We start from the raw sequence: 13,720 nt of genomic DNA on the forward strand, positions 1-13,720 counted from the left end.
GATAAATGACTACTTCAGCAACTGATGTTAAAACCTGCCCTGCATCTATCAAAGTCTGGCACGCTGCCGTTGAGCCTTTTTTAACCCAACACCTACTATATTCCAAGCTAAATTTCACATCTTTTTTTTTTTTCTTTAACACATCCCTGGCTCGCGTTCCAGCGTTTCCCTTTTTTTGTTTCAGTCAAATGGATTGCATTATTTCTCAGGATGACGTAGGTCACTTTGATATGGGTCTGACTGCTGATGCACAGTGTGCCATTGTCAGAGAGCATAAACTTGGCAACCGTATCCCCTCCAATCATTTCATAATGATAAACCAACACTTGGCTGCGTTTTGTTGCATGTTCAGGGGGATTAAGCCGTCCACACTTACTTTCCTCACTGCCTTTTTCGAACGGGGACTGACCTTCTTTTGTTCCACAATGAGGTCAGGGAGAGGCAGGAGATAATCTGAAAACTGTTGAAGAGAACTGTTGAAAATAACACTTTTCCCTTATGATGAGAGAGTTTAATCAATTTGTTTCAAAGATGAAAGAGACTGCACCACAGTGGAGGGTGAGATCCAGTAAAGTTTCAAGATACAGATTTCGCATTCTGTGACCTTAAGAAATCAGTCAAAGCCATATGTAATAAAAAAGACTGATGCTGGAATGTGGTGCATCTGACAAGGGCTTCGGGTTTTGTTTTCCCCAAACTGTCCTAAGGGCGCAGCTGTGTTGATTGTGACACTTTCAGACAAATATGTTTTCATTACATTTCACACTCCTGAATCTTTCAGATGACATTTCTATGGCTTTACTCTTCAAAATTAGAATGTGTGTTGACATTTTTCTCATGCACCTCATAAACCGTTGGATATATGGGGAGAAAGAGTCTGTATGACAGAGAGAAAGTGAAGATAGAAAATGTGATGAACCAGTCGTTTCCCCTCAAAGAAAACAAGAAAGGGCAAAGCATTAAAGACAAGAAGGAAGGAATGTTAAAAGGACAGGATGAAGAATGAATATTAATGAGCACTACACCCTTTGAAAAAATTGGATTGGGATGTGTGATAGAATACAAAAGTGTGCCAGTAACATTCAAGAGTAGACTGGGTTGAATACACTAAGCTCTTGATAAAATAGTTTATGACAATTGGCAGTAATTACTCAAAATCATCAGATTAAAAAGTCAGCTACTTCAGTGTCACACGCCAAAATGAATATTATCTCAAAAGTGAGAAAACTTACCACTTACAGCAGGTGGTGGGTAAATGGTAGGTAGATTAAAAGCATGCAAACTCAAATATGTGAGTTTCAGCAGAAGCCCAATAATGTTTTATCAGTAAGAATTTTAATTTCTTTGGCATGTATACAAAGCTAGTGAGAAGAACAGGGTTGATGGAAACATGTTGTCACTATTAAGTGAGCTTTCATCCTATTGTAGTAAACATGCAGAGACGCTGGCACCCTTAAGTGATTAAGAAGATATATATGAAACACGACAAGGCAATACGGAGACACGACAACAACGAAAATTATCAAAATAAAAAGAACAGAAACTAAGACAAGCCTGAGTAATAAACAAGATGTACGGGAGTAAATTGTGTGTGTGTGTATGGAAACTGTATGTGCATGAGCTTATCAGGAGACAGAAAATGAAAATACAAAAGACCAAATTAATTTGTATTTCATTTGTTTATCCACCTTTTTTTTAAATCATACTTAGTTTTATCCATGTATTTCTCGGTTTAATCTATTTTTTCTTTCCATATTACATTGTGACTATATTGTACCAAAACAGATCACTTCACTTAACAGGCACACTCAAAGGATTTTAGTGTGTTTACTCATGGAGTTGGAATCTTTTCTTGGCTCTCTCATAATATAAACAGTAATTGAAATAATACACACAAGACCCTGATAATAATAAAGCTCGCCCACACACTCTGTCAACGTTACATCTTACTCCTACAGTACATCGCATGTGTGACATTTAAAAATGTGAAAACAAGGTTGTGCACAGCATGTTTTCGGTGTGTGCACTTGATTAGGAAGAAGAGGAAGCTGCAGCAGAAGTATATGCACAAAGTAAACATGCTCACGTTGTGTGATCTGCCTCTACACCTGCACCTCCACAGGAAGTGACTCCATCCTGGGCTCAGTGGCTCTGCGCATCGTCATGGGCAGCTGGTGGCTCTTCACCCTCATTGTGTGTTCGTCTTACACAGCCAACCTGGCCGCCTACCTGACCGTGTCACGCATGGACAATGCCGTCCGGTAAGCAGACACACCTGCACATTAAGATTAGTTAGCATCTTTGTTTTATGTCGTCTGTTAGCTTGTATCTGGCTGCGGCTGGCACGGGATTTGTGGTTGTGAAACACAAGCCTTCCTCTGGAAAAATCTGTGGAATTCCCCTTTATCACTTCTGTATGTAGCATATACATTCTTTGCATCAGCCTTGATTGAATTTGTGTGGAACTGTTGAGGTACTATAGTAAGGTCTTTGAAGGTATAAACATTTTATATGCAGTGATCAACATTTTCTTGGAGTAGCGTATATTTTCTGTTATTTATTTTACATTTTTTAACTACACCTGTGAGCATCTCTCATTAGCTGCATTTGGTATGGAGTGTTTGGTCTGTCTGCTTGTCTGTAATTTTTGACCTGCTGACTAACAACTAGCCTGTCCACAGTCCAAGTGCTATTTGTCAGTGAATACAATTTGGTGTGCCGTCTCTCCCCAAAGAATGGACAGAGACGCGTTTGATTGCATTGGGTCCGTCTTCTGTTGAACAAAAAGCCACATGTGGATGTGTGAGGAGAGGGAGGGAATGCTAAACAGCACACACACACACACACACACGTACCTGTGGTGGTCTCTTCACAGGTGTGTGTCTTTCTTTATGCCTGTCAGTTCCATTGACATTAACATTTATTGTATTTACATTTGTTACAGTTCAGGTAAAGAATCTGCAAATGGTTGCATTTGGGAGTTGAGGGGTTAAGGGAAGTAAACAGAGACCGAATTTTAAATTACAATCACAATCACATGCTGTTCTTAGTATTAAGTGCTTGATGAAAACTCGTAATTATTGTGCAGATTTTAAGGAATAAAACCTAAACAGCACAAACCAAAACCAAAAGTATTTCCTTTTTGTTTGTTAAATCAAAATGTGAGAGAGACAGGATTACAGCCAATGTACAGCATAGCTTTCCTTACTGCAGGATGAAGAACAAATCACTGCAAATCCAAAGTATCTTTATTGATTTCTTTAACCAGTGTTTCAAGCTAACATAAGCAATAATGGACTCCATTGCTTTTCTGACACGCGTAAGATGTTTCTTGACTTACCCAGCATTAGGTCTTACTTAGCAGCAGTGCATTCAGTTATATAATGTGTAATTACTCTAGTTAAATCTGCCCCATGACAGGTAAAAACTGAAACCAAAAATAGAGGACAGGTTGTACATTTTTGAAGTATCATAATTATTTTTTCTAAAAAAAACAAAAAAAACAAAGTGATACTAAATTTGTGTGCAGGAAGCTCACATTTGACCAGGAAAATGTGTGGCAGCGATTGTTTCTTTTTATTACAGAGACAGAAGAAATAACACCTCAGATGTAATCTTGAGAACAGGAGATATTTGACTTGATGAAAAAATTCTCATCTCTTTTTAAATTTGATTGTGGTTCTCTGCTCGACCACTTGATGTTTTTACCAGATCTTGAAAGAGACGGTGGGACCTGCCATCACCCATAATCAAAGTAGGAATCTGTCTGGCACACCAAGGCTTGATTTTCTATTAAGAAATCAATGTTTAGCAAAATAGTACTAATAAAAATGACAAGGACAGATGGTAGATACGAAATTTATGCAGAAACGTTGGTCTTTGGTGAGGTGCCATAGCTGCCTTTCTGACTGACCTGTGTTAACATACACTTAAATCAGATTTTACTTCTCCCTGCTGCAGGCCTTATTTTGACCGCACGGCTTACTAATTTTAAGTGTAGTAGTGATAGAACGTGGTCTGAAGTGTAGTGTCTCTAAGCTCATTTAGGTTTCTCGGCAGGCTACTTTGTCTTGGTTTCAACTTTAGTTCTGAACAGGAGGACTCATCGCTCTGTGATTATCTCTCATTTCATCCAGCTGCTCAGCTGTTTGTTTCCCTGTCTGCAGCCTTTAGTCATGCACATGTGGACTTGTATATAGCAGATTAGAAAACTGGCTTCCCGTGTAAATGGTGAAGAGATCTACCTGGGGAAATCAGGTTTCCCTAAATACCTGCCCTGATAACAGAAACCAAATTTCTTGTTGACATCTTGTGTAAGAAATCAGCTTATGGGGTTGGAAAAGGAACAGTACTCTGCTGTCTGAAGTAAAAATATGTGAGAAAAAGACCTTTGACGTTTCAGATTGCTCTTAGCAAATGATAACGTAGGTTTTAATTAAACCTGGTGATCAAAGACTTACTAAAAATAAAACATGTCTGGCTGGATAAATTGCCAAATTTGAAATTTCTTACTGAAATGTTTGTAATGAAAGCATTGGTAGTTTGTCCTCCAACACAAATCCAATTTCCAAACCTTGGAAAGATTCTAACAGATACGACACGAGCTCCACTCATGGAGAAATCAACTTTCTTCCTTCCACAAGTCAATTACTGACTCTGGTATGCTGCCAAAAAGCAGCTGCTTGGGTTTTTACTGAAGTCCGGAGGAGAGAAGAGACTGTACGCTGTATCCTCCTTTTATAGTATGTATGTGAACACGCTTCTGGCTGTTGGCTTCTGCAAGTGTGTGTGTGGAAACAATTAACGACTTTATCTGAAAACAGTTAGGGTACTTCAATCAGCATTTTCATAATAGATCACTACATTTTGGGGGCTCTCTTTAAATAAACCTTTAAAAACTCCTACGCTTTGGGACTCCGAGGTGAAACAGTCGCTCAAAAAACTCTTTTATTGGAGTACAAAAACCATTGTTTTTTATCCTCCGTGACAAAGAATAATCCTTATTAGGTTAACACTCTGATTGAACTCTTTGGTTACTAATTTTTTAATTGTTTCAGCGATGGACAGTTTTACATTAGTGAAGCAGTAAATATAAGCATAACCACTGATTCCAAGAAGAACAAATCACAGAAAAATGATCTTTATAAGTATGTGTCTGTGCATTGCACAGAGAGAGAAAAATGTGGTTTGTGTACGTGTGTGTGTGTGTGTGTGTGTGTGTGGTCTTGACTCATCCATTATAGCTAATGAACAGAAGGCTGAGTTGGACCTCTCTGTATTGATCGTGACTCAAAGTGTATGCTGCATTGCTTTGAGAAAGAACAGGTAAACAAGTACAAAGTGCTTAAAATAGGTGGCAGATGTCCTATATATACATATAAAGTATGTCGGCCTGCATCAAATAGTCATTGCTTGATATTATAAACTGCTGGTAGTTTAATTTCACCTGATCTGTGATTGTTTCTTTTAAATTGTGCCACCATCTGTGTGAGGGTTGTTTTTCTTGTTATTTGATACAGTGCAGCGGCTTCCACCTCTTTTATTCATTCTGATTAGTGCAGCTGGTGGATCTAAATATTTATAGTGTTGATTCATCTCAAATCTATAGTTCAACATGAGCAGGTGCTCGTGTAGTTACATAAAAGTAAACCGTTAGACAAAACTGAAGCAGAATAATTTTACTTGTTGCAGTAAAGCTTGCAGTTTTATGACAATAAGCAACAATAAGCTCCTTCCCCAAACAAACTACTGCTACACCATATAGACAGCTAATTAAATGCATGAATTAGTCCAATATCATAAGCCATCAGATTCTCTTGCTTTTTGGGAAATTGATGAGAAGACTTAGTTATATTAACATTTTCAATTTTTAAAGAAAAGCAGCACACGCACAGAGCAGCATGCTGCACATCAACTTAGTACCAGTCAAGGAGGCAGGTAATCTTCCGTGTAGATTGCCATTTAAATCGCACTGCAAGCAAACTCTAATTATGAAGACACTGGCATTAGCTAAATAAGATGCAGTACAATCGACACAATCTACACATAAAATACAGCTGCTGCATCATTGCCCAATTTCAGATTGCCAACACAGCATCTGCATAATAAGCATTTCAATCAGGAGGGACTGGTTCTCAGACGTGAAGTATTGTGAATAAAAAGAAGATTAGAGTTTGCTGAAGACTCCATGAAGGGCAGCTGTCCAATCAAGGGGATGAACCCCCAAAACAGTAAGCGATTTCACCTCCCATCATCATTACTGGGTCTGGTTAAAGTCGTGGTGCTGGTGCTGGTGGGTGGGGGGAAAGTGGCTTCGACATCAGAAGCAGAGCGCTACAGGTGCAGCTCATTTGGTTGATAAAGAACAGGCTGAATAGTGATTTGTTCCGATGTGCAAACGAGAAGGAGGTGGCAGTTTTAGGCAAACAGGCTGAATGTACTTGCTAAAACTTGAATTTTAAACAGAGGGAAATTCTGTACATAAAAGGATGCAAGCCAAGAGGCGTAGGCGGAGTAATGACTGAAGGTGGAGAGGAGTGTTGTTGTTTCTGATATGGACACTGGGAAGCACCGTGGTCAGAAATGTCCCAAAAATCCCACATAAACAGCAGAGTCATAAATTCACTAGATTAGTGACAAACAGGTAGTCCTGTAACTGTACAACAGGAACCACCTGCCACGCCAAAATGAATGTTTTTTACTGCCACAAACAACATAAAATATCCATTCACTCCTCTATTTTGACGCAGTTTTACAAGTTTGTTTCCATTTCCTTCCTTGGCCACTGTTGTGAAAATAAATATGAAAAGAATGAAGAGTAAATTTGAAAAAGAAAGTGTAATTCACAGCAATAAATAGACAGTCAAGTGTTTGTACATATAGAATTATTTTCTCGGTCACATATTTCCTACAAAACGTGGTTTATATTTTACAAGTTCACATATTGTAAGCAGTAACAAGTTTGCTGGCAGCGAACACGTACAACAGACTGCAGGCGAACAAAAAAAATATTGTAATAATGGTAACTGCTGTTTATCATTGAAAACATTGTAATATTGCCAAAGTAAAGGCACAGTCTGGGATCCTGATAAAAACAGCTGTTAATGTTAATGTTTGTAAAAGCTGTGTATTATCTAGGCTATATTTTAATAATGGCGGGTTAATCAATGCACAAATAGCTATTCAGTTAGCTAGCTGTTCAGTTAAACTCAACGTCTACCATATATCTGTTTTTTGATACACATACTTTAAATTTTCATACATATCAAATTATCATAGTTCTTTAACTAACCAACTTGCTGATGCGACCCTGACTGCAGGTCGTTCCAGGACCTGTCCAGGCAGACGGACCTGGTTTACGGGACCGTGAGAGAGTCGGCCGTGTACGAGTATTTCCAGGCCAAAGGCACCAACCCTCTGGAGCAGGACAACACGTTCGCTGAGCTCTGGAAGACCATCAACAAGAACAACGGCTTTGAGAACTCTGTCTCCAGCCCATCAGAGGGAATCAAGAAGGTAAACTGTTGTCAGAACGGTTTTAACCTGCAAACATAACCTCACATTCTTTAACAAGAACATTTAACACAGGAACTATGAAACACCAAAGTCAGATTTAACCAAATCAGCTGTTGGTTAAGTATTAAGTATTCAAAAATTCCTCATGGTTCGACCACACCAAACTGTACTGCTTTTAAATTAATTATAAGACAATATAATATACTTATATGTTGAGCCTCAGAAACATAAGCTCAGCTTTGATGATAACTGTAGCTTTTCACTGCCTTTCGGCCAGCTAAGAGCAAAATCTGAGCTTCTTAAATAATTACCATCCCCGAGTCACAAGTGAAGTGAGAATTTTATTCTATTGAATTGTGATGGTTTTAATTATCTCTCCCAGATAGCAAAATGTGAAGGAATCAACACTGAAAAATTGTCAGGCAGAAATATTAAATCCACACTGAAGTCCAATTGAAAGTGATTGTTATGTTTGAGGTTGAATAGATATCAGATTTTCAATCATGACTGACACTGAACCAATACTGATTGTACTGACACAATCTCACACAAATTAACTACAAGAAACCAGACCTTTTCATGGCATTTCTTCCTGAAACTACACGTATACTCACAGATCAAATATGTAAAGTGAAATGTAATATAGCAAGATATTGGACAAGCCAGCAAATTCAAGGGGAGAAAGAAACATTGATTTATATGAAAACTAAGGAACTAAACTAAATCCCCTACAGTTTATTGTGGTACAAACTCATGCAGTCTTTTAGATGTTTCCTCAAATGGCCTCGTTTTCTTCATGATGGGACAAAAGTAGGATAGACTGCAGTTATTATATTGTACTGAACTGACAAAATAACAACTTGCATTGTAATAAAATACCATTAAATAATACTAATGTCCTACCATCAGGGTAATTTTGACATTTTCCCTACGTAGCTCCTGAGTACAGCCAGCTGCTAACACTGTGAACAAATCTGTTTTCACCAAACTGCTCAGCATACAAGATGATATTAAATCTTACATTTCTTGGTTGTAGTTTGAGCTGAAGCTCGACATTTACTGGCACCAGTGAGAGGGAAAAATAGACCCTAACTTATCATACTCCATAATTGCTAGCTGGCATTGTGTTTTTTATACTTTTAAGCATTTTTTTGCATATGGTCATGTTACAGTAGTTAATTTCATTACTTAGTAACTATTTACAGCAAGTAGAGAGCGAGATAATGGTTGGTGTACTTGTGAGCCAACTAGTTTGCTCACCTTTAAAAATAACAACTACTACATTGTACCAGTTTTTTAAGGCAACATTGCAGTTTTAAGTTGACCATTTAACAATTTCCCAAAATGAAAGATGAAAACTCTCACAAGCTGGTGACAGATGAGAACATTGGGCAGGTCCAGCAGTTGAATATACATTTCATTTTCCTGGGGAAGGCTCGACTGTCCTTCATACATTTCCCTCCAAAAACAACTGTTAAATGTTTTCCTCATTAGGATCCACATATAATGTCATCTAATGTCAAATAAGTGCTTTACTAAGTAAATAACTGAGGCTAATTACATTGAGTGTATGCAGGTTATTTGGCTTTGTGCAGATACATCAATTGAAAAGAATCAAAATTGAAAAGAAGCCATTTTATTCACAGTTATCTCTTAATTTCAGTTTAATTCTTTGGAGATTCAGTGGGATTTTTCCAATATGTGTCCAGCTGCTCCAATTGATTGGCCATTGATCATTATCAAACAGTATCCACACTAAATTGTTTAATCAGTGCTCTCCATAAAGGCCTATCAGCAGAACAAATAAAGACACCATACAGTTTCTTTTCCACAGTGTACCGCAGGGCAAGGTAACTGAACTCGTGTAGTGCTAACAGGATGTGAGGTGGAAGGGCTGGTCAGCTGAGCACAGTGTTAATCTGGAAGATAGGTATGTTAGGAATGTGAGGACACCACAAGGAAGAAAGCCAGAGAAATGCATTCAGCAGAAGGAATAAAAAAAACAGCATAAACCAAACTCCCAACAGATTTCAGACAGATTTTCAGCTGTGGTTGTTCTACACACTCTCTGCAATGTGCGCTTGAGGCGATACAGCACACGATCACGTCTCTGAAAATATGCTACACACAGAGGAATGCAAAGCGAGAAAAAAAAAAAATGGTTGCAGGTATTTTCTTCATCTTTGTAAAGAGATCAAGTGCATCCTATTTAATGTGTGTTCTTTAACTTTTTAACTTCTGCCCTTGAGAATAGCACCACAGTAAGAAACTTGACCTGCCCGCCATCATCGTGCATGTGCTAACATATCCACACAAGATCAGGTCAACTTTTGAGCCTTTAGTTAATTTAACATAAATAAATAAATAATGGGTCAGAGTGCTAGTTACTGCCAAAGGAAATGAAGTTACTGCCACATGTTAGCCTCAACACTGCTAATGAGCAGCCATGATGTTTATGCTAATTTCTTTGCACATATTTAGTGCTGCTTCCCATGCGCCACTCTCTCACCAACACAGGCTGCGGGGGTTCAAGGAGTAAAAATTCCAAGAAAAACATCTTTCAGCCAGACTGTTGTAATTATTTCCTAACGTGACCAATAAAAATCACAGGTTGATGTCTTCACTCTGTAATTCACCTTACAGGTGCTGATGACAGGATGCTGGGGTGGGACATGATGAGGGAAAAGCTCAGAAATCATAAAGTTATAGTGAGAATTAATGGGAGGATCGTGAGGTGCGTCTTAAAGACAATAGTTTTATCTACGCATTGTATCTACTTGTGTAGGGAGGAGTATTTACTTAGGGTGCAGGGAGTAATCTTTGTTTTTCATGGGGTACATAAAACCGGAAAACTTCATTAAGAGAAGGACTCTAAGCTGAACTAATTTCAATGTCCATTAAGCACATCGTTCATGTATTTATCCTTTGCATATGTCTTCTGTGTGTGTGCTATGGAAACGTTTGCTGAACTCTCCAGGCAAAGCGAGAGTCGTATGCCTTTCTGTGGGACATGGCCGTGGTAGAATATGCTGCTCTGACAGATGACGACTGCACGCTGACTGTAGCCGGAAACAGCATGAGCACCAGAGGCTACGGCATGGCCCTGCAGCACGGCAGTCCTTACAGAGACCTCTTCTCTCAGAAGTATGTGTGTCGGTATATATTTTATACTTGTATTGGTATCTGTGTTACTAACTGGACCTTGTTTCTATCAGTTGTGACAACGCTGTCCTCACTAAACAGTTTCTGAGATTTGAAAACGTCGAGACATCGCCAAAACCCGATCCGACTGGGCATGAAATGCAAGCCGTCACACCATCACGCGGGTTTTGTAAATGAGCTGACAGTACACCCAGATTAGCAAACAAACTTTATTTGGTGGTAACTGAAAGTGAGCTCTGCTGTAATGGTGTTAACAGTCATTTCACAGGTTTGTTTACAATGTGTGTGTGATGATCTGTGTGTTTGGAACTGTTTCCTGGCTGGACTTAGAGATGAGACCGTGTTTCCAGAACTAAGCGATTATTTTGGCGGGGTCAGCTTTTTCAATATTGACAAAACACATGGCCAGAGAGCAAAATAATCCACGCTGAAGTTGTACTTGAAGTTGAAGTTGTAATAAACCACAGTTTTCAGCATTAAAGTTGACTGATGTATAGAAAAACTTAAAAGTGCAGTTTTAACTTTTGCAAACTGCTCATTTCTAATCACAGTTTCTCTTGAAGAGGCTGACAACTAAAGTACATCCTTCATATGTTCAGTCCATACGCTTTGCACCGTGTTTTTCTTTAGTCTGGTTTTATTTTTCCCAGACACAAGACAGAAATATGCTGCTCCAAACATTTTCAGTTCAGCTTTACAAGATTGATGGGAGCGAATTTTAAATCAAGACTGCAAACTTTCTCCTGCTTGTAAAACACAGATTCAGGACAAACAGCATTTGAAACAGGAGTTTAAAAAAAACCCAAACGAACAGCGTCCCTGTGAAAGATCTTAAATACATGGCTTGCCGGAAAGAAAGGAGTTGGAGGCTGTGATGTTTCTGGACTATAAATGTCAACGGCTTTGGCAGCTGTTTGCACATGGTCTGACTGTGCACAAACACTTAGGTGCAAGTCACTGTTGAGGCTGAATAATGACTGTGCAGAAGGTTAACCTCTCTGATAGGACAGATTCATTGCCTTGCCTGTTTGTACCCTGCCATCATCATTCTCCTCTACAACGTCCATCCACCCGTCAGTCCCCGTACGCTAACTAATGGGCTGACTGTAAGGATTTGATTGTCTTTGTTTCCTTGCATACAGTTTGATATGAAGCCAATTAATGTTGAGGCCCTGGTTGTTTTTCTTTGCCTTGTTCATGCAGAACTGTTTTTCTGCACTTGTTAGCATTTAGAAGTTGTTTCAACAGCGTGTCAGTATCACATATTATGCTCTACTGCTGTGCAAACTGCAGCTTTTCATAGCGTTTTACCCATTATGGGTCTTAAACAATCAATGCTAATGCAGTACGCCAAGTTTCTGTTTTTTTCCTTTTCTTTTTTCATTAGTTTTATTTCACGAGCTACAAAGTTATAATGTAATTAAATTCATTCAGAGCAGTCTAATTTCCTGATTTTCCCTCATGTTTCTTCTTCTTTAATTTTCTATTCTTTACTAAATTCTCTTTATAATTTGGTTAACCAGCATTTAACAAAGTCTGAATTGGTGCTGCTGAAGGATTTGTGCTCTCACATGAAGGTGTGCACCCACTGCATGTGAAAGATCCACTTAGTCTTTTGTGTCCACAGGATACTGGAGCTTCAGGAGAAGGGTGACCTGGACATCCTGAAGCAGAAATGGTGGCCAAAGAAAGGCCGCTGTGACCTGCAGAGCCATGCAGATGCCCAGCCGGAGGGACGAGCGCTGCGTCTCCACAGCTTTGCCGGTGTCTTCTGCATCCTGGCTGCCGGGCTGCTGCTGGCCCTCCTGGTGGCTGCACTGGAGACCTGGTGGAACAGCAACCACTGCCGGAGAGAGCAGCCCAAAGAGGTGACCACCGACAACTCGTCGGGCCAGGGCCCAGGCCCAAGCCTGCTAACCCAGAACCGGGCCATGGTGGCCACCACGGGTCCCCCTGCCCCACCAAGGCCCCGGTCGAGACCCAGACCCCCGGGCCCCCCGGTCCTGCCCAGAGATGCCACTGCCACACTCTACTTTATGGATCCAGCAGGCGCTGACGCCAGCCCCGATTTAGTAGAGCTGCAGTACACCCAGTTATAATAGGTGTGCCCCTGATGATAGTTCAGACATCATGTGATCAATCTACTCATTCTTTCTCATGTTGGGAGAGAGGTTGGGGTGCTTCGTCAGGGACTTCTGAGGCTTCTCTCGCATATGACACATGAAAGCATTAATGCCCACATTGAGGCCTGAAGTCACTCACTGGTGCTCATGTGAGGGAACCGCAGCTGGAAGGACAGAAGCAGATAAAACGCTTTCATCACAAATTCGAAACCACACACAGAAATTGTACTTCTGAGTCGATAAGTGCTTCAGTTGTACAATAGCTCTCTTTAGCTAATCCATTCAAGTCTTAATGCTTTAGAGCTCTGACTTCATCTTGCTGCTGTCGACTGGGCAGCCACTCTGCATGAGGCGTCCAGACAACTAAGGCTTGACATGGATCCCTAAACTAAAGTGTGAGCAAAAGCAGATAGTGAAGAATCTGAGCCTTGACCTGCCTGTTTGACTTGACAGTCCAACAATCCAATAAGAATCACCGGCTGAGGACATCCATTTAAGACCCAGTCCTGTTCTGAAATGACGCACAGTAAATCAAACTCCACCCATGCTGGTCTTTGGTGCATGTCAGAGTTTGAGTTACTGCTGTTGATTTTCCATTTCAGTCTTTGTGTGCAGCTGCTCTCATAATAACCACATACTGCCGTCATGCGAGAGTCACAACAAACATCACTGTTACTCTTTTCTTTAGATAGAAAATGTGTCAGATGTGTTTGCGTATAATCACAATTGCGTGCTCCATTATTATTGTGTTTGTAGACATGTCTTGAAGTGATTTTCGACCCAACAATCAGTCTTTTGAGCATCAAACACTCATCCTCTGCAGGCCTGAAATGTAACTGTGAGAGGCAAGTAGTTTTCCTGGTTACTGCTGTCCATCTGTATCCTCAGCAATGCCCAACTTAAACAGTGAGTTGTTTGCT

At 39.9% G+C, this 13,720-nt stretch overlaps 1 protein-coding gene and 1 long non-coding RNA gene across 6 annotated transcripts in view; one reads left to right on the forward strand and one right to left on the reverse strand.

The window, feature by feature from the left end:
* The window catches only part of grid1a (glutamate receptor, ionotropic, delta 1a), a 210,401-nt gene that overhangs the window by 193,616 nt on the left and 3,065 nt on the right, over positions 1–13,720 (forward strand). For 4 of the 5 annotated variants that reach the window (XM_046401816.1, XM_046401817.1, XM_046401819.1 and 1 more), the window contains 4 exons: positions 2,123–2,261; positions 7,320–7,515; positions 10,493–10,659; positions 12,305–12,545. In XM_046401816.1, the coding sequence (XP_046257772.1) occupies positions 2,123–2,261; positions 7,320–7,515; positions 10,493–10,659; positions 12,305–12,545 (743 nt within the window). Of the gene's footprint in view, positions 1–2,122; positions 2,262–7,319; positions 7,516–10,492; positions 10,660–12,304; positions 12,780–13,720 lie in introns of all 5 variants that reach the window. The other variant, XM_046401820.1, reaches the window with a different exon arrangement.
* Positions 12,778–13,720, reverse strand: part of LOC124065910 — a 54,868-nt gene continuing 53,925 nt past the window's right edge. Inside the window, exon 3 of the long non-coding RNA XR_006844508.1 lies at positions 12,778–12,964. This is a non-coding gene — a long non-coding RNA (uncharacterized LOC124065910). The remainder of the gene's footprint in view (positions 12,965–13,720) is intronic.

The sequence above is a fragment of the Scatophagus argus genome, chromosome 10 (genome assembly GCF_020382885.2).
Source record: "Scatophagus argus isolate fScaArg1 chromosome 10, fScaArg1.pri, whole genome shotgun sequence".
NCBI lineage: Eukaryota > Metazoa > Chordata > Actinopteri > Scatophagidae > Scatophagus > Scatophagus argus.